This window comes from Alosa alosa, chromosome 10, assembly GCF_017589495.1.
Source record: "Alosa alosa isolate M-15738 ecotype Scorff River chromosome 10, AALO_Geno_1.1, whole genome shotgun sequence".
Classification (NCBI taxonomy): domain Eukaryota; kingdom Metazoa; phylum Chordata; class Actinopteri; order Clupeiformes; family Clupeidae; genus Alosa; species Alosa alosa.
Window position 1 is genome coordinate 2,896,003 of NC_063198.1, and position 23,230 is coordinate 2,919,232.

At 44.1% G+C, this 23,230-nt stretch overlaps 1 protein-coding gene across 1 annotated transcript in view; it reads left to right on the forward strand.

The window, feature by feature from the left end:
• The window catches only part of LOC125301421 (filamin-B), a 61,405-nt gene that overhangs the window by 21,222 nt on the left and 16,953 nt on the right, over positions 1-23,230 (forward strand). The window contains exons 4-32 of the mRNA XM_048253796.1: positions 232-379; positions 2,132-2,250; positions 2,760-2,834; positions 2,935-3,097; positions 3,321-3,521; positions 5,096-5,233; positions 5,597-5,723; positions 7,107-7,243; positions 7,565-7,758; positions 8,164-8,277; positions 8,422-8,565; positions 10,750-10,873; positions 10,986-11,146; positions 11,523-11,613; positions 12,699-12,868; positions 14,099-14,216; positions 14,462-14,724; positions 14,937-15,537; positions 16,148-16,321; positions 16,497-16,659; positions 16,763-16,923; positions 17,685-17,852; positions 17,963-18,086; positions 18,346-18,499; positions 19,548-19,737; positions 19,896-20,143; positions 20,726-20,806; positions 21,832-21,934; positions 22,457-22,597. Coding sequence (XP_048109753.1) covers positions 232-379; positions 2,132-2,250; positions 2,760-2,834; positions 2,935-3,097; positions 3,321-3,521; positions 5,096-5,233; positions 5,597-5,723; positions 7,107-7,243; positions 7,565-7,758; positions 8,164-8,277; positions 8,422-8,565; positions 10,750-10,873; positions 10,986-11,146; positions 11,523-11,613; positions 12,699-12,868; positions 14,099-14,216; positions 14,462-14,724; positions 14,937-15,537; positions 16,148-16,321; positions 16,497-16,659; positions 16,763-16,923; positions 17,685-17,852; positions 17,963-18,086; positions 18,346-18,499; positions 19,548-19,737; positions 19,896-20,143; positions 20,726-20,806; positions 21,832-21,934; positions 22,457-22,597 — 4,795 coding nt within the window. The remainder of the gene's footprint in view (positions 1-231; positions 380-2,131; positions 2,251-2,759; positions 2,835-2,934; positions 3,098-3,320; positions 3,522-5,095; positions 5,234-5,596; positions 5,724-7,106; positions 7,244-7,564; positions 7,759-8,163; positions 8,278-8,421; positions 8,566-10,749; positions 10,874-10,985; positions 11,147-11,522; positions 11,614-12,698; positions 12,869-14,098; positions 14,217-14,461; positions 14,725-14,936; positions 15,538-16,147; positions 16,322-16,496; positions 16,660-16,762; positions 16,924-17,684; positions 17,853-17,962; positions 18,087-18,345; positions 18,500-19,547; positions 19,738-19,895; positions 20,144-20,725; positions 20,807-21,831; positions 21,935-22,456; positions 22,598-23,230) is intronic.

Genomic DNA, 23,230 nt, shown 5'->3' on the forward strand with positions numbered 1-23,230 from the left:
TTGCACTTTGACCATGTGCTGTTCTTATGAAATGCCTGGAGTGCTTAGTTAGCTTAGTTTTTTTTTTTTTTCTTTTTAAGGCTATTAGGAATCCCTTGTTTTGTTTGTTTGTTTGTTTGTTTGTTTGTTTGTTTGTTTGTTTGTTTGTTTGTTTTACAAACCGCACAGTTAGAACTATACTAGGCAGTATGTGTGTTATCGATGTTAACCTTGTAAGTTGTATATCTTCAGGTGATCGCTCCAGAGGAGATCATTGACCCAAGTGTTGATGAGCAATCGGTCATGACGTATCTGTCCCAGTTCCCTAAGTCCAAGCTGAAGCCTGGTGCTCCACTCAAACCCAAACTCAACCCAAAGAAAGCCAGAGCGTACGGCCCAGGTACTGTGTACAATCTGAATAGATTCAAGCCAACTGATGTCCATCCTAGAGGATGTGATGAATAAGAAGCAGAAATGGTGGCAGAAAGTATCACTTTTCAAATAGAGGTCAAATAGATTTTAAAAAATGTTGTTTTGAGGTTGTCAGTTGCCATGGCACAGTAACTCTGAGTGTACATGTGCCCATGGGAATAGCCAGACAAGGACCCAATAGCAGCTCTGAATTCACCTAATTGAAGCTCTGTATTAAATAATACAGTCAATCAACAGAGCAAGGGGCTAAATGTGAGTAATCTTCAGGATTTACTCCAGTTTTACTTTTTTCCATGAAGTAATTTTCTTACCTTCCACAGCTACTTAGAGTGTCTTCCCAATCTGAGGTTTCATTTTAGCATGAGTAAAAATCAGTCTCTCTCTCAAAGGGAACCTTTTATTTAAAGTTCTGCCCTATACTTACCACTTTAGTCTGGGCATGGGTGTAAATGCATCAACATGTTAACATGTGTATTTTTGTGTTCATGTGTGTGTGTTTTGAGGACACATGCTTGAGGACTATTTCTTTTGTTCTTGACAGTAGCCATAAACAACAGGATGTCCTGGCTTTAAGCCTGTCCCATGCAGGCATCCTGTGGCCGGAGTTGACTCTGGTGCATTACATGCAAAACAGTGTCTGAGTCAGGGCCAGGGTCCGGGCCCGGCCGCAACAGTGTCTGAGTCACTGATCAGGATAAAGCAGCCTGCCGTCAGTCATGTTTGCACTCCTGCACTGGCTAAATGAAAATCAAATCCATTTCTTTTCAAGAAATGGAACCATGTGTGTGCACATATGATGGGCCCTTGGTCTGTGCAGTATTTGGCAGCCCCACCCTGCCTGCCAAATCCAAATGTGGTAGCTGTAGCAGCCTCATGATTCACCGAAGAATGGCCTTAGTAATTGGTTGCTGTAATTAGTAAGTGCACAAAGTACAAGATTTAATGTTGAGGGAATTGGATTTGATGAAATGTGGTGATTCAACATGAAGAAATGCTTGGAATGATCTTTATTTAGTCTTTTATATATTCTAATGGCATTAGCCTCATGGATGCACAGGGAAGTGCACGTGTAATGCTTGTGTGGTGTTGGTATTTGGGAAGTTCCCATTTAGGGGAATGCCAACATCCAATATTCCCTGATGTAATCACTCAGACATTGTGGACATAACTTAAGGTAAAACACTACCCCATCCCAAAATAAAGAGCTATGTTATCTTAAGTGTGGGGTTGCAAGGTTGGCCTTAACCCTTGTTTAGAAACACAATGTGAGGAAATCCTTGGTCATTACTGTTTGCCACAACAATAGGGCCAGATGCACCCATTTTAATCAGCAGTAAATGGTTCAGGATGCTCGCTCGTGAGTCGAGACCAGTGATGAATAGTCAAGTCAATAGGCGTATGCATGCCATCATTGATTCATCAGGTTGGTCTCTGTTATGCTTGGCACCTATGGGGGAGATAACGTGCCATTGTCTGTGTGCATGCTTCAGAGCGTTTGCTAGCACTCTTCAAAGAGCACCGCTGATGGTCTTTTGTTTATTGGTTGAGAAATGTTCACTTATAGAGACTGCAGTGAAAGAGCCACTTCTCAATGCATGGCACTGATGGCCCTTAACATGTTTTAGCCTGCTACACACAATTAATAATGTGTCATACGGAAGTGCTTGCATACTCTGTGTATAATTTCTCTGCTAATTTCTCTTACTTTCTCTGTGTTCAGGAATTGAGCCTGTGGGGAACAGGGTGATGCGCCCTGCTGTCTTCACTGTGGATGCCTTCAGTGCTGGTCAGGGTCAGGTCACTGTTTACATTGAAGACCCAGAGGGCACCAGGGAGGAGGTGAGCTCAGCCACTTCTTATAGAACACACATTATCCACACGTCTCTCTGTAGAACACACATCATCCACACGCCTCTCTGTAGAACACACATCATCCACATGCCTCTTTCTCTGCCCCTGATCAGTATGTCTTGACCTTTCCTTATATGCTATGTATTATATGTTCTGTAGGACTCTGAATTGTGACAAACTAAATGTGCATCAGTGTTAACACTGCCGATCACCTGACCAGTACAGCTACTTTAAGGGCTCTTGCTCGTCAAGTGCCTTGCAGCTGCACTCTGAACCATGAGGTCATACCTGGCAGAGTTGTTGACTGTAACCTTTAACTAGATCAGTCACTGCTGAGCTCATCACAAGGCTCATCTTCATGCCAGTCCTGAAGTCAACCCTACTGCAGTGATTGCACCAACCACGATAAAAGCTAAATGTGTGACAGATGTTCTGAATGCTGTGATAATTGTTTGGATAATGCAGTTCATACTACAAGAATCTCAATTATTCTCCAGGTGAAGGCTGTTCCCAATGAAGGCAAGAAGACCTTCAGTGTGACCTACATCCCACAAGTAATGGGGCTGCACAAGGTGGGCACAGTTTAGACATCTGTATGCTTGTCTTTTGGATTGGGAAGCAATTGTTGGTGTTTGGACGCTATACAAATCCTTTTTTGGGGGGCCCTTGCAGGTGACTGTGCTGTTTGCTGGCCAGCAAATACCAAAGAGCCCATTCGAAGTAGACGTGGATAAGGCTCAGGGAGATCCCACAAAGGTCCTTGCTAAAGGGCCTGGCCTTGAGCCATTGGGCAATATTGCTAACAAGCCCACCTACTTTGACATCTACACTGCAGGTGCATTGAATCACCTTATTATAAGTGTTTATATAGTTCTATATTTTTATATTCTGTTTTTACACCTCTTAAATTTACGAGCAAAACAAAATGCTGTGTTGTTAAAATATCTTAGAGATTATGAGACTATACTTAGTTTTTGTTCTCCTAGAATACTCATTATAACCGAGAACTAAATGTTCCCATCAAAATACAGACAATGATTCTTGTTTCCTGATCACAGGGGCCGGAGTGGGTGAGGTCACAGCGGTCATCAAGGACCCCCAGGGCAACAAGAACACAGTCGAGGCCATCTTGGAGGACAAGGGAGACAGTGTGTTCCGTTGCACCTACCGGCCAATCCAGGCTGGCCCCCACACCATCACAATCACTTTTGGCGGCATCGGCATTCCCAAGAGTCCCTTCACAGTCACGATTGGCCCAGGTACCCGTTCATCTACCCCAGAGTTGGCCTTTCAACCAACAGAGAACTGGTTCTGTTCAGAACGCTTTGAAGCTTGATGCTGTCTCGTGAGCCAGCCCACTCCTAGACTTTCGACTGAGTCTCAGCCTATATTGGAAGGAGGCAGACTCATAGTTTTAGAGCGAGACCACGAGACCTTGTTATTCTGTTACAGTTATTCTGACCGTTATTCTAGTTTTTGCCTAATCTGTCATTCCAATGCGTGCCTCTGGTTGTGATAATCGATGAGATGAGTGAGCAATCCGCAATTATTAAATTTGGTTGCTTGAACCACAATATATTCATTTCTAAAGGAAGTTTAAAGAAGAAGCACAGTGGGCATATGTGGTCTCCTTCCTATCACTAGTTGCTTGCACAACTGAACTGTGGAATGACACGTCCATTTCGGTTGACAGGAATGGTTCATCTGAATCATGAACCAGAACAAAGACGGCTTTAATGTAGAGATGGGTTCCAGGTCGTGTTTAATGATCTGCTTTCACACCACTGACCGAGTGTGTTTCTCTGGTATTCTTACAGACCTTTACAGTCTTTATAGAAAGCTGTAAAATGCCACCACTATTAACCAGCTGTGCATGTTACGTGCAGTCGTGCATGTTTCTCTTTTTTTAGTGCCAAGTTTGTGAAGTCTGTTTTGTGGCCTTTATTTTCACAGCCCTAATCTTTAAGCACTGACATTATTAGAACATTAAAGCATGTTATACGTGGAGGCATTAGAGCAGTATTTTATAGACTAGCACCAGCATCCAGCAACAGATAACATTTTTCTTTGCATGTCGAACCTGAACACTTGATAAGAGTCCAATACATTTGATTTACATTCCTCGACTGCTTCTATACTAACTGACCGTGAGGGAGGAATCTCATTGTTTTAATCAATAAGAAAGAAAAAGGCTATAGTATCAGACAAATGAGTCTGTATTGTGTGTTACCTCATGTACCCATTAAACACAAAACACAAGCTCTTATTAGTGGAAAATGAGTATCCGTACATCCAACGCTGTTTATGTCCATGTGGCCAGAGATGAGGATGTGAGAGGGGTGGTGTTGAGGGAGCACAGGAGAGGACAGGCCTGCTGGCACTGGGACATGGGGCTTGTAAAACACCAAATTCCATCTCTGTGAGGCAGCTTTTCCAACACACAGCTCTCCTCTCAAGCAATCTTCTCAGCACAGTGCTTTAATTGATTTTCCAAAATAAAACATTTTTTTTTTCTTGTCAAAATTGTGTTTTTTAGTATTTCTATGCCACGAGTTTTCATCTGTGTAAATAGATCACACAAAAATAAACCTAAATGCCTAAAAATAACCTCTGTACAAATCTCTGTGCAGAAAACAGTCCTGCTGAAGATGCATATATGCAAGGCCATATATCAAGGCCATGTTTTGCCATATATCATATTTCCTGGTGTTTACCAGCCATTTCTCAGTTAGTCACTTACTGTCTGGTTTTGCCTTCACACTTTTGCTTTTATGCTAGAAAAGATGGATCAGCAGCTCAGTCATACGTGTGTATGTGTGTGATTGTATTGTAGCTTCCAATCCAAATGCCTGTCGTGCCACGGGCCGTGGGTTGCAGCCTCGAGGCGTTCGTATCAAGCAGACGGCCGATTTTAAGGTGGACACTCGGAATGCAGGGAGTGGAGACCTGAAGGTCACAGTCAAAGGGCCCAGTAAGTGGTCAATACATCATTTGAGTTTAGTTTGTTTATATCTGTGCTGTTTCTTTGCCAGCATCTGCACCACATACTAATCCTCTCCTCCTCTTACTCACACAAAAACACTTTTATGAATGTATTATGAAATATGGCATTTTTCTCAATAAGAAATTAAGCTTGCATTAAATCTTCAAAATTGGCACACTTGAAGAATGTTCTAGATTGTGCAGCCACTGATTCAATGCTCAAACACAAGCTGAAGCCTGACGCTGTGGATAATACTGCTTTGGATGTTGTCTTTTAGTGTGGTTCATTGTTTGTTTTTCTGTGTTAGTTGTCATGATGTCAGTTGTGTTTCTTTATCCCTGTCCCAAACAGAGGGTCAAGATGAGCTGGTGAAGCAGAAGGAATCGCTGGATGGTGTGAATGCCTTTGAATACTACCCACTTACGCCTGGAAAGTATGTAGTGACTATTACATGGGGAGGAATGCATATTCCAAAGAGGTGAGCACTTAAATCAGAGCACATACAGTACATGCATGTTCAGGCAGATAAATGACCAGTCACAGATGTTTAAAAACACTGTTGTTCATATGTCTTGCTCATTTTTTTTTCCTCCTTGCTGGGAAGTCAGCCATTCAAAAGCTTTTAAAATGTTTAAGCTGTAACTGTTGCTGCCACAGAATGTTTGAGATGGTGATTTCATGGGCAAATTCCCTGAACAAGCACCATATGCTCCTATTTGTCAGCTTCCATCGCAGAAGTCTCGTTTTCAGAGTGCCACGAAGTTAGAGAAGTTTCATAATGACTGGTGGTAGCGATGCAAAGCGATGTAAAAGGCCAACGGAGAGAATGTTTTGAGGCTGAATTTTGGGCTTCTGCTCGGGTAGGCAGAGGAAGTGAGGGAGAGCAGACGCAGGGCAGGACGGGGCATTACCTCATGCTCAGCTTGTCGCTGATGTCTGGAAAAGCAGCACCACAGGGGATCCTGGCACATAGGCACAGAGTGTGTGTTCTGTAGCACAGGAAACAGTTTAATGTCTTCACACACATTTCCACGTTCCAGGTTCACTGCTGCTGTACCCAGTGAATAGCAGTGCAGACAGCTCTGTTTAATGAGCATGCAGAGCCCCCCTGCAAATGGTTTGGTGGTGTTGGGGTTTATTTAGTTTTGTTTTGGAGGGAGGCACCGTGTTGGTAATGACTGGAGGGAGAGGAATCAGGGTTGGTGAGGGTTGAAGAGCCAGTCAGTCTACTAGTGTACCAAGCGTTCACCAGGCATGAAGTCACATCTCCTTATCAGAGAGTTTGACCTAAAGGACGGAAGATAAGGAGGTATCAGTCTTCCTGAGATGGCAACTAGTCCCGTTCCCATGTGAACAGGGTTGCCCAGGTGACTTCACACATGAGAGGTTGAGAGTACAGCAGCAGAGGCTGTGATTGGCTGAGGCTAGGTGTGGCAGGAACAGAGTGGACGTGCTGAAATGCCTCACACAGAGTTGAGTCCAGATCAGCACAATTGCAGCCCTGTTCTGTTCTCAGCTCTGCCCTGCTTTCTCCACTCACCACCACACCTTAGCTCAGCTCCCAACTATTCCCTCCACATTCACAAACACACACATTCATGCAGCCATACACTCCCTGCCCAGTAACTTTCATCACTTTCCTGTTCACATTTGTTCAGTCAAAAAGTAATGGAATTAAGCAATATTGTTTTTGTTTGTTCTTCAGGTTACAAGCAATTCTAAGCAATTTTACAAATACTCAAATTAAGCTAGTTTTTATAGGAAGTTCATTAACTTATTGTACCTCAATTATTCTCTTGCTGCTTAAATAAACAAGGTGTGTCCATGCAGTCAGACATGGTGTTTAATTGTTCTCTGGCAGTCCCTTTGAGGTCCAGGTTGGCACTGCGGCGGGGCCACAGAAGATCCGAGCCTGGGGCCCAGGACTTGAAGGAGGAGTGGTGGGCAGGTCTGCTGACTTTGTGGCAGAATCCATTGGCACAGATGTGGGAGTACTTGGTAATATTTCCTGTTTGAACTCCTTAATTGTTATAGATTATGTGATAGCTAATCGTTGCAATTTGATTAATTCCAGCAGGGATTTGTTCGGGTATCTCCCAGATTAGCAACTATCCTGTAACATATGACAAACTCACTCTTATCCCTCTAAATCACCTGAACGTGCCGATACCTGTATGATTATGACTGACCGGAAATCTGTCACAATCATACACAAAATGAAGTAAACCCTATAGAAGTTTGTCATGTTCACCCATGTTCAGTATTGGTTCAATTGTTCTTTCACTTGCTTAGCTCACTCTGTCTTACTGGCTGTTGTAGGCTTTGCTATTGAGGGCCCTTCCCAGGCTAAGATTGAGTGTGAAGACCAGAATGATGGCTCTTGTGATGTCAAGTACTGGCCAACAGAGCCTGGCGAGTATGCCGTGCACGTCATGTGTGATGATCAGGATATTGAAGACAGTCCATTCATGGCCTACATCATCCCTGACAACAAAGCCAACAATGTTGACCAGGTGAGCACTCCATGTCTTTTGGTTTTGGACTAGGATGTCCCAGTGTAGCCTTCTTACCATTCCACACACCTGTGCATAAATGTAGTTTGGTCAAAGTTGCCAGATGTAAAACTTGTTGAACTTACTGAACATATCCTCATTGTCACAGCTGTATGCTTTCATCCATTTAGCTTTTTAATGTTTTCATATTTATTCATTTTTCATATTGCATCCACACTTGCAGCATGTTCCAAGTAAACTTTCCATGGTTTTGTGCTTTTATAATTGAGCAGTATTGTAGCACCTTGTTTTAAAATGGTTAATTTTTGTACTTTTATATTCAGATAATGTATCAGGAAGAATGCTGCAATATTGTATTGTTTGATATCCAGAAGGGGCTGGTTTATAAGTGTTTGCTGGTTTCAGGTTAAGGCTTATGGACCTGGCCTAGAGAAGACTGGCTGCGTCATCAACATGCCAGCAGAATTCACTGTCAGTGCAAAGGATGCAGGGAAAGGTCCTCTGAAAATTATCGCACAGGTAGTGTTCTCTTCTCCTGGACTCAGCGGACCAATATAGCACATTTTCAGCTAATTTTATGTTCACTAAAATCTTTTGCTTTGTGCACTAAAGCCTTTATCCGGTGATTTTTACTATTCACATTCTCTGTTCTTGCTCTCCCAGAAAGCAGATGGCGTTCCAGTGGATGTGAAGGTGAAGAGCCAAGGGGACGGAGTCTATGGCTGCTCATACAATCCCACAGAGGCTGTCAAACACACTGTGGCTATCTCGTGGGGAGGGGTCAGTGTGCCCAACAGCCCCTTCAGGGTAAGGCCCCCCACGTCCAGGCCAGGTGGTGATGAGTTGTCTGCCTCCACTAACCCCTCAGTGCAGTCTGCAGGGCCTCTACTGTCTCCCCTTAAACAAGCCCCAGCCAGTGACCGCACTGTAGACTCACTGCAGTCCAAAGTTACCAGCACACAATTGAATCAAGTCAGCTCAAGTGTAGATCCTCCACTGCTTGAGATGTCTCACAAGAGCAATACTCGCCGAGACCACAGCCCACTTAGACAAAGCCCAGCACAGTACAGAGTGTCTTTAGACACTGTGGACCACCTTTTGATGCAGGAGCTAAAGACCAGACCTCTAATCATCATGACCACTTACACAGCCTCTCGCCATATCACGTCTGTTTGCACAGTTCAGTGCTAATGTGCTGCAGTAGCCTCCTCTGTGGTTGGTGTCTTAAGTATGTAATTAGTGTACTACAGAACAATTAATTAGAATCATGTCAGTTTTTTTTTTTTAGAAAGGTACTAAACAATATGATTTCATTGTGTTTCTGAGCAAAATAATGGGATGCTTATTTCAGATTTTTTTTTTAGATTGGACCGATCATTTCATTAATACTTATTGTACTCATAATCTAAAGATAATTTTGTTTTCATTTTTTCCTTTTAAGTATTCTTCCTATATGTTTACCTCACAATGTTAAAGGAACACGCCACTGTTTTATGAAATTGGGTTATTCACCGCCTCCCCTAGAGTTGGATAAGTGGGCAAAAGCATTTTTGTATTAGTGCATGCATTGGCTTAGTCCGCCAGTGCTGCCACTAGCTTAGCTTAGCATAGTGAATGGAATCCTTCGTTGCCGGATAGCATATTGTAAGTAAGCGGTGCTGCCGGACTAAGCCAATGCTTGCATTGAGACAAAATGCTTTTGCCCACTTATCTAACTCTAGGGGAGACGGTGAATAACGCAATTTCATAAAATGGTAGCGTGTTCCTTTAAAACATGATGTATCTGAAGTGTGATTCCAGGAGTGATCGCTTTCATTCAGTATTATACCAGTAATTTTATCTTTTTATAACTATAAATGGAATTTGTAATGATATTGAAGGGAGATGAATGTCAGACTTGTTATGACAATCCTCAAATGATTGTGACTACTGTGATTCATGGCATCGGAAGCTTTACCTGTGGACCAGAGGGGGACATTTTCAAGGACATCATCAACTGGAATTGAAGAAACTTCAGCTATGATGTTTTGCTTTGATGCTGTCATCTTTGATGTACAATATTAAGAACATGATTTTGTGTTTCTAGATGAATGTTAGCCCATTTTAAATAAATTTGAGGCAAAGGTATTTGTAAACTTGTTCGTTTTTATTTTACTCAGAGTTCATCGTAATTGTCTTCAGGTCTTTCTTGTTTGTATTCAAGCATGTGGCATTGCCTGTAAAATTTGGGTGATTATTTGATTAACTGTTGGATGAATGTACAGTGGATTTTTATCTGTTTCTGTTTTGGTGTAAACTCTGAGACCCTGGAATCATATCTTTAAAGATGTGTTTGTTTTGCTCCTTTATAATAATTGGCAGATCTTAGCAAAGCTTTCCCCACCATATCACTGTGTCATGTATTGTCCGTTGGTCACAAAGCACATTGTACCATCTTGATCTAATGGTGCTCCTTTCTTCTCTTACCATTGTCAAAATGTGTGTAGCATGCTTTTTGTCAATTAACACATCTTTAAATGTGCAATATATTGGTTATGTCAAATCAATACAATTCTGAAACCATGCTGAAAAGATAAAGTTGCCCAGTATTCCTGTGCAATGTCTGCTTCTCAGTTGATTATTTCAGGTGATTTTGTTTTCTTAAGGACCTGAACAAAATACAAAAAATGTGAAATAAGGGACAATGAGACCAATTGCTTTTTATACTACACGTAACTGACTGTTGGAAAATGTCATCTTCTCAGTATACCTTTTGGAATTTTATTGTTGAAGTAGTTTGAATTTTGACCATAGCCATCTATATATTGCACTTTTAAGCAATAGTGATTTATTTGATCATTTTGTCATGCATGCATTCTTGGGCTCTTGAAATAATGTTGGACTGCTGGCTGTTAATCAACTTCAATAAAAAGTGGTTATGGTTTACACATATGTTTATATGTAGGTAGGTGTGTGTGTGTTAAAGACTCACTCCATGGTTGTTTTTTTCAGATCAATGTGGGGAAGGGAAGCCATCCACACAAAGTCAAGGTGTACGGCCCAGGAGTGGAGAGGAGCGGACTCAAGGCCAATGAGCCCACTCACTTCACTGTGGACTGCACTGAGGCAGGGGAAGGTATGGCAATGCACGCTGAAGTTATGCATTTCTGTACTAATTAGTGTCAACATGTTATTTAACCAGTATGGTTCAGAACGGCTGGCTCATTACACCAATCTTCCCTCTGCAGGAGATGTGAGCGTGGGCATCAAATGTGATGCTGACATGATCAGCGACAAAGAGGAAGACCTTGACTTTGACATCATTCCTAATGCCAACGACACCATCACTGTCAAATACGTCCCCCCTGCAGCTGGCCGGCTCACCCTCAAAGTGCTGTTCTCTGACCAGGTGGGAGGCTTGTGCGTGATGTGATGCAGAGGGAAGTGTGTATTGTGCAAGGGGCAGAATAACTTTCTAAAGGGGGAAGTTGACCCACTGCTGTTTGTGCTTAGGATCTTTCTCATCATCTTAAATTCGCAAATAGATTTTTCATAGTTATTAAGCAAGGTTAAGTTACACTTTAGACTTTGCCCTTTGCCCAGCATTAGGACATAAATAGCATACATTTGGACCCTCAGTGTCTACAAATTGTGGTAAGTGGGTTATGTGTAATCTGTAGAAGAATGACCAGTATGACTGGATGAAGTTTATTGAGTGCTATATCACGGTCACCTATGACCACTGTTCCACACATGTAATAATCCAAATGTGTTTCATTCTTTAGGAGATCGCAGTTAGTCCTTTCCGTGTTAAAGTGGAGCCCTCTCATGATGCCTCGAAGGTCAAGGCCGAGGGTCCTGGCATCACAAGGACAGGTCAGAATGCTTGCGATTGTGACCTTCTGGACTTTGCTGTCTCTCTTGTCTGTGTCTACCAAGATACTTTAGGAAAATAAATGAGCACAACAGACTGATGGCCCCATCATAGACTATTTTGTGAACTGGTGTCAGGAAGCCTTTCTGGAGCTAAATGTGACCAAGACTAAGGACATGTGTATTGATTTTAGACACGAAGACTGTAACCACACAAACACAAACATCAATGGGCAGGACATTGAGATAGTCCAGCAATAAAAGTATCTGGGTTCCATTATTGACAACAAGCTAACTTTTTCCCATAAGACAGACATGTTGTGTAAAAAAGGTCAGCATACGGTCTTAGGAAGCTGGCCAGGTTTAATGTAGATAAATCCCTGATGACTCTCTTCTATAGATCTTTTATTGAGTCAATACTTACCTTCTCAGCCATCTGTTGGTATGCCCTGCTCAATGTGAAACAGAAAAATGGCATTTCTAAAGTCATTAAGGTGTGTAGTAGAGTCACTGGTGTCCAACAGAGAAGTATGTCAATGCTGTATGAGGAACAGGCAATTAAGAAGGCTGAATCCATCCTGTTAAATTATACCCACCCTCTGCACAGCGAATTTGAGATCTTACCCTCTGGTTCCCGTTTTAAATATCCATTAGCCCGAACCAACAGATACAAACACTCCTTCATACCATCTGCTGTTCAGTTACTGAACTCTAGGACACGGAGATAACCCTCTGCCCCATACACTTCTTGTATTTATTATTTTTAATTCTGTTCTTCGACTTATTTTAATTCTGTCTTTTGACTTATCTTGTGGAAGCACGTGTGTGTGTGTGTGTGTGTGTAACCTTGCATGCTACCTCTGCAAAATAATTGCCCTTCTGGGACAAATAAAGTGTTACTACTACTACTACAGACTAAGTGATGGCAATCAATTGGCAGTGATATGCTGGTATTAAGCAACTGATATTGATATGGAATTAGCTCTCGCTCTCTCTCTCTCTCTCTCTCTCTCTCTCTCTCTCTCTCTCTCTCTCTCTCTCTCCCTGTGTGTGTGTGTGTGTAATGTTCTCTTTTTCCTTGTGTGTAGGAGTGGAGTGTGGGAAGCCCACCCACTTTACTGTGCACACTAAAGGGGCAGGCAAAGCACCTCTGGATGTCCAGTTTTCCAGCTCTGCCAAAGGTCAGCCGGTCCAGGACTTTGAGATCATCGACAACTATGATTACTCCCACACTGTCAAATACACCCCTGTCCAACAGGTATGCTGTCCCAAGTTTCCAGTATGACTCACTGGTGTGCTGACGGTTGAAGGTTATCATGGTTACAGTGCGGGTCGAATCTTACTCAGACATCTCTTTTGAAAATGCTTATATATTTGTAGTTGAGAGCTGCTTTCATGGATCAGTTTGTAGATCCGTTATTCTCTATCCGAAATGCTGTGGGCTAATTCTTGACGTTCTAGTGCAGTTTACATCTGAATGTGTGTAAAGGGATTTACATAGATCAGTGGTCCCCAAACTTTTTCTTCAAAGGGCCAGCTCACTATGCCTAGCTCCAAGAGAGGGCCAGAGACTCGGAGTAGTTCTAAATCAGTAACCATAAATAGCTTAGTGCTGTGAACAACAGCAGTCTACCTTAGTTGAATATTCTATTACATTTAATCATAGGCTATTGCAATTTAATACCATTGTTAGCTGTGTTTATATTGTCATCATGCCATATCAGTGTAAAATTAAATAATACTAATAGAAAAACGTTTGCATTCCCAAAAGTATTAGCAGGGAGTCCCAAATGTATATTTTTATTAAAAATGTGTGAACTCTGAATTCTGTGTCTTTACATACACAGCTCAAGTTGTGAATATCCTAGAAATAATTTAAAGTTCTCAAACTATGAGAATTTTATGAAGTGCTGAAGTGGTCTGAAATGACCACCATTCTAACTTTCAGTCACCTAATGAGAACTTTGTGAACTCTTTGTATGAACATTTGAACGAGTGAATAAAAAATAGAAATAATTATCCCAGAAAGTCCCAGAAATATGACTTGAATAGAAGTTAGTAAATTATTAACAATTAATTGATAAACTTTTAAAATACTTTGAGCACTGATGTAGTCAGCATAGGCCTCTTACATTGTTTGCAGGTAGGCCTACATTTCATTCCGTTTTCGATGGCAAATGCAAAACAGTGCCAAAATAACCACTGGTGGACATAAAGAGTATTACATGTGTACTGTTAAGACTCGCCATAGGGGAAAATTGCGGAGGTTTTAGTTTGACGATGTTGTACTCCCCTGCGGGCCGGATGCTATATACTACGGACATGTTTTGGGGGGCCACCTCCATTCCAAAATGAGGTGGCGGGCCGTATCCGGCCCGCGGGCCGTAGTTTGGGGACCACTGACATAGATGATGGTATGGAACAGCAAATTGAATGCATTTTGCCTTAACTGTTGTAATGAGAGAATTTCACTCAACTTGCACCACAGGGTGAAATGGTTATCACTGTAACATTTGGAGGTGACCCCATCTCAAAGAGTCCCTTTGCTGTGGGTGTGGCAGCCCCGTTGGACTTGAGCAAGATCCAGGTGGACGGACTGGACAGCCGTGAGTACCAGCATGCCCCATGCTCATTCTGTGCTCTCCTCCTCTGCTGCTGCTCCTAATCATACTTGTGTGAAGAGCATTGTTCAGTTCAGTGTGTCCATAGTTTAGCATATGGCTAAGAGATCATCATGCCGAAAAAAAGAAAAAACCCAGAATGAATTTGTTTTTCCCAAATGGTTGTGAGTAGCCTTATGAAAGACATTAGAACAGCAGGTTTTGTAAAGCTGCTGTTTTGTGCTACACAGGAGTGGAGGTGGGTCAGGATCAGAAGTTTGTTGTGGGCACCAAAGGGGTTGGTGGCCAGGGCAGACTGGAGGTCCGCATCAGCAGCCCTTCCAACAGAGCCGTGCCCTGCGAGGTGGAACCCCAGCCTGGGAAGGCAGCCAGTCTGGTGAAGTACGTCCCCAAAGAGGAAGGTGTCTACACAGTGGAGGTCTGCTACGATGGCAACCCAGTGCCGGGAAGCCCCTTCCCTGTGGAGGCCCAACTGCCACCAGATCCCAGCAAGGTAGATAAAGAAACAGGAAAAAACAATCTAAAAACCTTATTATTGAGTTTTGTGCCCTACATTACAATTGTGATTTCTGTCTGTTGTGTATTTCCCCTTATATCATGCTCATGACCATCCTTGACAGTCATGCTGATGTTAGTATGAGGGGGTTGGACAATGTCATGATGGCAGAGTAACACAGCTGTACTGAAATGCTTTCCTGTGGTTAGGTGAAGGCCTTTGGTCCTGGCCTGAAGGGAGGCCTTGTGGGGAACCCTGCTGAGTTCACCATCGACACAAAGGGTGCTGGCACAGGTGGGCTTGGCCTGACCGTGGAGGGTCCGACAGAGGCCAAGATTGAGTGCTCAGACAATGGTGATGGTACCTGCTCGGTCTCCTACCTGCCCACCGAACCTGGAGAGTACCTGGTCAACATCCTGTTTGAGGACACGCACATCCCAGGTTCCCCGTTTCACGCTGACATTCAGATGCCCTTTGACCCCACCAAGGTGGTGGCATCGGGCTCTGGGCTGAAGCGTGGCAGGGTGGCTGAGACAAGCGTGGTGAATGTGGACTGCTCCCGAGCCGGACCTGGCCAGCTTGCCATGGAAGCGGTGTCTGACTCGACTGGAGCTAAGGCCAAGACCGAGGTTCTGGACAACAAGGATGGAACCTATACAGTCACCTATGTTCCCCTCACTGCAGGCATGTACACTCTCATGCTGAAGTATGGGGGTAAGGCTGTGCCAAACTTCCCTGCCAAGGTGGCCGTCGATCCTGCTGTAGATACCAGCAAGGTGAAGGTGTTTGGACCAGGCGTGAAAGGAGAAGGTAAGTTTGAGGAGCATCTCATTAGTAATAAGGGGCTTACCGAACAACACAACCCAACAACACTAAATAAACAAACACTTGCACAGCAAGACAATAGTGTAACAGTGTGGAATGACACGTTCATCCAGTATGGTGGATCATGTCTGGTTCCATCCCTCTCTCCTAACATGCACTGGCTTATGTTCAGCCCAGTCCACTTTCTAAAAGCGGAAAGTCGATATTGCTGTTTTGTAATTGTTTTGATTGTTCCCATGACATCACAGACCTTTCATGGTTTCTTATTCATTTAAAATATGGATATTCAAAGGCAGGTCAATCAAAAGCCCGGTCTTTCACTTTGTCCCAGTCTCTTTGCTTTTTGAATTTAACAGCTGTGACCTCAGCCTACTGTAAAAAGAGAGCATTCTCCTCAACAGCCATTTTGTTGAAAGAACTCTCCCTCTACTTCAAAGCTATACAGTTCAATGATGACAGTTTTATAAACAGTTTGTATGGCCCATGAAAAAAATTGTCGTCATCTTCTCACAAGCCGAGAGTCAGTATGTCGGCTCTTCTTTGTTCTCCATTTCTTATTTGGCTTTCTTTGCATCCTCCCATTGGTCTGGCGTAGGGGTCTTCAGAGAGGCCACCACAGAGTTCACTGTGGACGCTCATCCTCTCACCAAGTCAGGTGGCGATCACATCAAGGCCCAGGTGACCAACCCCTCTGGTGCACTGACCGACTGCAGCATTACAGACAAAGGAGATGGGACCTACAACGTGGAGTACACACCCTTTGAAAATGGTGTGTGACAAACAGTGTACCAATCCACCACAGCCCAACTACAGTAACTGCCCTTTTAGATTGCAGAGCAACTGTATTTTAGTCACTTTTGTTAACTATTTTAATAGGATGATGACCTATATGATCATTTGGTTCATAGTGACCTCTGAACTGGGTCTTGTTTGCTTTTCTGCAGGAAGTCACAGTGTGGAGGTGCTGTATGATGACTCCCCAGTCCCCAACAGTCCATTCCAGGTGGGAGTGACCGATGGCTGTGATCCGAGCCGTGTGTTGGCCAAGGGTCCAGGGCTGGAGCAGGCCCTGACCGACAAACCCAACAAGTTCTCCATCACCACCAGGTAACCCAGCTGCTTCACATCTCCAGCACACTGTACATTTGCCACTCTCTGTTTCCACATTGAGCTGAAGGGTGTTTTTCATGTTCTTTCCTGGTCTTGACAGAGGGGCTGGTATTGGAGGTTTGGGTATCACTGTTGAAGGTCCCTCAGAATCCAGGATGTCATGCAAAGACAACAAAGATGGCAGCTGCAATGTGGAGTACACTCCCTATGTGCCTGGCCTGTACGATGTCAACATCACCTATGGAGGGAAGCACATCCCAGGTACTGTAGCATCACTTGCTGAACACAGTTTAGTTTTTAGCTCTGGTTTAGTTCAGGCAGCCATGTTGTGAAGACTTTGTGCAAGCATTTTCAATGTCATTATAAATCCCATGCTAAAAATCTATTAAGGGCAGGGAGTAGCCACCATCCATTTTTCCTATGATACTCCTGCATTCTTACAAACCACGGTGGTTAACCCATTTTCTCTAGTCATTAATGGCATGCTTGCGTAATTGTACACCGGTCACCATTCCAGAACTGCATGGTTTGGATCTCTTCCACAAGTGAAGGAAATGACCCTCCTAAATCATACAGTGTGTATTGCACATATTGCGCTATTTTGCACATCTGGAGAATAATCTTTCAGACTGCAGACTACATCACCCCCAAGATAGTAATACAGTTTGTCATGTTTGGGTTTTGATAAATGACCAAGGAGATATCTGTTTTGTGTTTACATTGTTTGTAAAGGGGATCATGACCACATCATTTGCAGTTCCTGCATTCTATAGAATAACATATATTAGCATATCCATGAGCAACACTCATAAGACTAATATATTTATATAAGTTATTTTGTATTAGGGTGCTTGTACACAGGGTGCTTGTACAGGAGGGCTACTTACTGTACGTCAAGGATTTCTGGTCACCAAACTAAATAATGGAGAAAAGAATTAAGTGTGAACTGTGCTTTCTTAGTGCTCACCTGAACATGTTAACTGTTTAATACCTATACGTTGTCTGTGCTTGTTGGTTTACAGGCAGTCCTTTTAAGGTGCAGGTGTCAGACGTGGTGGACTCTAGTAAAGTGAAGATTTCCGGGCCTGGAGTTGGCTCAGGTGTCAGGGCTAAAATCCCTCAGACTTTTATTGTGGACTGCAGCAAGGCAGGTGTGGCCCCTCTCTCTGTGGCTGTCACAGGACCTAAAGGTATGTCCAAGTGCCACATTTAGTTTGGCATTGACACAAAATCACACCAATGAACAATCAGACCTTTGTTTACACATTGATCCAAAGGCCTTTTGCGTGTGTGCATGTAGGTGTTGCGGAGCCGGTGGAGGTGACTGATAATGGAGATGGCACCCACACCGTAGCCTACACACCCTCTGTGGAGGGACAGTACTCCCTAGCAGTCAAGTATGCAGATGAGGAGGTTCCACGCAGGTGTGCTCCCCCTCTCCACACACACACACACACACACACACACACACACACACACACACACACACACACACACTCTGGTACAGTTTACCTTTCTAGATTAAGGGGTTTTATTAGGCGTATCAATGTCAATATTAGAGTCCGTGAGGGTTAGCACAGTGAAGCATTTATTCACCCATAACTACTTTTTGCCTGAAGCATGTCACTTTATCATTACAGCACCGTACGTAACAGCCTGCTTTGCCTCTCTCTGTTCTGTCAGCCCATTTAAGCTGCGGGTGCAGCCCACTCATGATGCCAGCAAGGTGCGGGCCAGTGGGCCTGGGCTCACTGCTGGAGTGCCTGCCAGCCTGCCTGTGGAGTTTACCATTGATGCCAAAGATGCTGGGGAGGGCCAGCTGTCTGTGCACATCACTGTGAGTGCCTCTCCTCACTCCTCCACACCTACTCACCACTACCCAGAATGCATATGTGTTCCTCCCCCTCACCTCACCAGAGAACCCAGTGACCGTATTAAAGTCTGGATTATGTACTTGGCTTAGGCCTCCATAGACAACACCTCTCAAGTCTTTAGAGTTTTAGTGCTCAAGTCTGGAGCAGAACTGCTTTTTCACAGTCTTATTCAGCCTGGGTTAACATGGGCTGTTTTCCACTGGGGCCTCAGCAACACATGTTGTTTGTGTGCAGCTTTAGCAGCAGTTTCATTATAAAGGGATTCTGCACTCTTTAACTTGACCTTCACTGAAGCCAAATGTCTGTCCTTGGTGGTTCAGAGCCAACCAGAGAGAGAGAGAGAGAGAGAGAGAGAGAGAGAAATAGATAAGCATCTCTCGGGCTCTGACATACTGTATCCCCTGGTTGGGCCCCTGGCTCTGTAATCTCACATAGACAAATGAGCCCGCCATCACTCATTCTCCACTATTCAGTAATGGGTGAAACCTGCTTCTCTAATTACGGTAGCCATAAAATACCCAAGTCAGTGTTTGGCCTCATAGGCTTGTGCAGGAAGTGATCCCACTGTGTCCCAGCTCAGGGTTTGGACCAACATCTGGTACTCTCCCTCTTTCATCCTTTTCTCTTCCTTCCCTCCATTTCTCTTTGGAATTGTCTTGCCTTCTGTTCACTTTTTTGTCAAGTTTTTCCTGTTCTATTTCTCTCCATCTCTGAGTACGCTGCAGACACAGGTTCCTCTGTGTGCCAGTCATGCGGTCACTCCAAGGTGCTTGGCACACCGTGGCATGGAAACCTACAGTGCAGCACAGATGCAATCTAGGATGGAGTGGAGAAGCAGACACGGTGTATTGCTGAGGCAGCATGAACACATTTCTGGCATAGTGCACATTTCAAAACAGGGCCAGGCACATAAACATGACTAACATGGTGGTGAAGTTACACACACACACACGCAGGTTTTACATGGGAACAGGAATGGAATGTCTCTCAACCTCTGTGCTTTGTTTCTAGGATCAGGACGGCAAACCCAAGAAGGTCAACATCCAGGATAACCGTGATGGCACCTACAAAGTGTCTTATGTGCCAGATAAGGTGGGCCGCTACACCATTGTCATCAAGTATGGTGGAGATGAGATCCCCACGTCTCCGTACCGCGTGCGCGCTACTAGCGCTGGTGACGCCAGCAAGTGTACGGTTACAGGTGTGTGTACACTGACATTACTCAGTAGCATTAGATCCATTGAGTATCCACTGAAAGTCATCTCGCAAAGTCCTGTGTTTTAGGATGCATACATATGGGAGATTTAAGAAGTCCAGGGAAACGTGGTTCTTGTTTTGACTTCTCTTTCTGCTGGTCAGGTCCTGGAATCGGCCCCACCATTGGCATTAGAGAGGAGGTAGGCTTTGTGGTCAACACCAAGGGTGCTGGAAAGGGCAAGGTGTCCTGTGTGGTGGTCACCCCCGATGGAACTGAGGTGGAGGCAGAAGTTATAGAGAATGAAGACGGAACCTTTGATATTTTCTACACTGCCCCGAAACCTGGCACCTACGTCATCTATGTGCGCTTTGGAGGCGAGAACATTCCCAGAAGTCCCTTTAAAGTCACGGTGAGACGGTGTTATTCATGCGTCTTATCAGTGTTGGAGTGTTAAGAACTGACCTTAATACTGACTACATCACACTACAACACTCACGACTCTTCTGATTCATATTTAGCTGTGGTGCTCATGTGCATATATTGCAGCTCTACAGAGATGACATTCCTTGCTTCAGGGTTGGAAGACTAAGAAGTCCTCAGTTCTTTTCAAAGTTATGTTGAGAATGTCAGGATTGACAGTAGAACTCGATGAACCACAGTACAGAATACAATCACATGTGAGGGTTTGAATGAAATGTAATCAATCCTGGACATGTTGGTGTTCCAGAAGTCTCAGTATGGCATTCTTCCAAGACGCCTCATGCGTGCTAGTGTTCAATTTTGTGGTCAGAGCATGTTGTGTTTTTATGCGTGAGCTAGCAATGAGTGCTAATGTGTACTATTACCAGGTCATGTATTGTCAATACACTTTTCTGTCTGGGGATTATGTGCAGTGACCACGTATACGTGTGTGTGTGTGTGTGTGTGTGTGTGTGTGTGTGTGTGTGTGTATGAGAGTGCATTTGCTAACCTCCAATATGACTCCCCTCAGGCGACAGATGAGGTTCCTCTGGTGCAACAGCAGGCCACTCATCAGCAGCAGATGGCTCCAGGAGCTGGTTTCAAACCCTGGGTACAGATGCACACACTCTTGCACACTCTCTCCATATGCTCTCCCACAGTGACACTCCCTCACCTTCGTCTTGACACGCTCCTCTGCTTCCTTTCTAGATTTCTCACTTCTATTAAGGGCTGGCAGATTGCACTTATGAGTTTCCTCGTCTGTATGGTTTCCTAATGAAGAGATACCTTTGAAGATGCATATAAACAATTTGTCTCACTTTCCCTTTTTAACGGCTTCTCTCCTCATTGATGCCAAGACTAAAGTGTATTTGATTCCATGGAGCCTCACCAATCATTCTTTGCAGGGTTGCATTTCCCCTCTGCCTTCTGCCTGATGCTCAGTTGACCCTAGTCTTGAAAGCACAAGCTTATCCTGAGTTTATATGATGCTGTCTTCGAATCTGGTGTGTGCTATGGATAATTTTAAGCAAGATAGCAAGTTATCTGGTTTCCTTTGCGAATGAGGGGTGCCCCTTCTGTCAGCCTGGCGTCTTTAAATGACCACTCCCTTGCTTCATGCCACCAGGGATGCCACCACACTAGACATGGCAAATGTGCAGCCTTCTATGTGTTCCCACGGCACAGGGGAAGTGTGGGCGGTCTATCTCCAGAGAAACAGTAGCAGAGATATCCATGTTGGTTTGGATGATGTCTGAGGAGAACTGCTGCACTGCACAGATGGCCTCACAACCCCCCACCCTCCATTTCTAGCACACTTCTTCCAACTGCAGTCTTTCTTTCCTCTCTTTATCTTTTTTGTTCTCTTTAGGACTTCCAGACCCTCTGCTTTCCCCAGTGGGATGGAGGTCAAACAGCTTTCTTTTTTTCTTTCTGTGATTTCTGTACCTTTTTTTTTTGTTGGTGTTTTAATGCACGTCACAGCTGTTGCCGAATCACCATAAGTCTAGTCTCTCTGCCCTCATTTGCTGTGGCTGCCTGGCTCTGTCCAAGTGGATGACACTGGCCTGCCGTACATACCATCCTGTGCATCATACTGACCTACCTGTTTGGGCCTTTTTCTGATCTTTCTTGTAGGTGACCGATGGCTCATACATCCCTGTGAACAGCATGAATGGAACAGGCTTCAGGCCCTTCGATATGGTGATTCCCTTCACCCTCAAGAAGGGGGAGGTCACAGGTAAGATGCCCACGGATTGCTTTTGAGGAGGTACATGGTGTAATGCTGTTGCCCTGACCTCTGCGTGATCTCACAAGGAATTTTGTGCACGTATGATCATGCACACACACGTGGGTGTCCCGCAAATGGATGAATGTGTGTATGTATTGCTTTGTCCTCTCCCATGACTATAGTAAATGACCGACTAGAATACGGATTCCTTTTCTTTCTCTATAAAAACCACATCACTCAACCTGACACTGGGCATAGAAGTTGTACAGAAATGGTAAATATAACATGATGGAGCCTACTTTCCTAAATGAGCTCTTGTCAGACTAACAATACTGGAGCCTTAGAAAAGCGTTAAGAAGTTGGCTTTCCTGTGGGGAGCGAAGGTAAACAAGCCACAAAGGTGCCTGTCGGAAGGCCCTCTATCCATCTTTACAAACAAAAGCTACCAAAACAAAGGTTCAAAACAATAGCTTTCATGACCAGTCATCACTAGGAACTTTAATCGATGCCTGCATGTTTTTGCTTGCCCAGGAGAGGTTCACATGCCATCAGGGAAGACCACCCAGCCTGAGATCATTGACAATAAGGATGGCACCGTCACTGTCAAATACGCCCCCACTGAGGCTGGCCTGCATGAGATGCACATCAAGTACAATGGCACTCACATTCCAGGTGCGAGCCCTTTTTCCTTTTCTCTCTGGTAATGGTCCGTCTTACAAAGGCCAGGTTGTCTGCTGCATGTTTTCAGGGTGTTCTACTTGTTCCAGCGACCGGAACAAGTTGCACACAGATATCCCTCCACAATGTAGTGAACATTCCCTGTGATGAATTTCCTGTCGGGGGACTCCTTTGTCTTGAAGTCATTCCATGGTGTGGAAATGTGATTATTGGAGCAGAGGATGAAGGACTCCAAAGCCTTTTAAGTGATTTGTTTAAACAGAATGAAAGAGAGGACAAGGGTTCTTGTGGGGTAGAAAATCATTTTGCTTGTGATTTATCTGGAGTGGTGAAAGAGTGCTCTTGGGTGACATCAGGCCTGGGGAATGTTAGCGGCTTGTCTCCACACAGGACGCATGAGCCGAGGGCTGGGCTCCTGGACTCCTGTGAGAGCCTGCTCTGCTGTGGAGGGGGCTGCTGGGCTTTCACTTGATCTTAGACACTCCTCCACCAGCCTCACTCTCATACATTATGGAAATAAAAGCTTCAATTTTATTGCAACTAAACTCAGATTATCCCTTGTGTGAGTCAGGCCTTCTAATCAATAGGCTAGTGCATGTTTGGACATCATGACGTAACATTACTTTC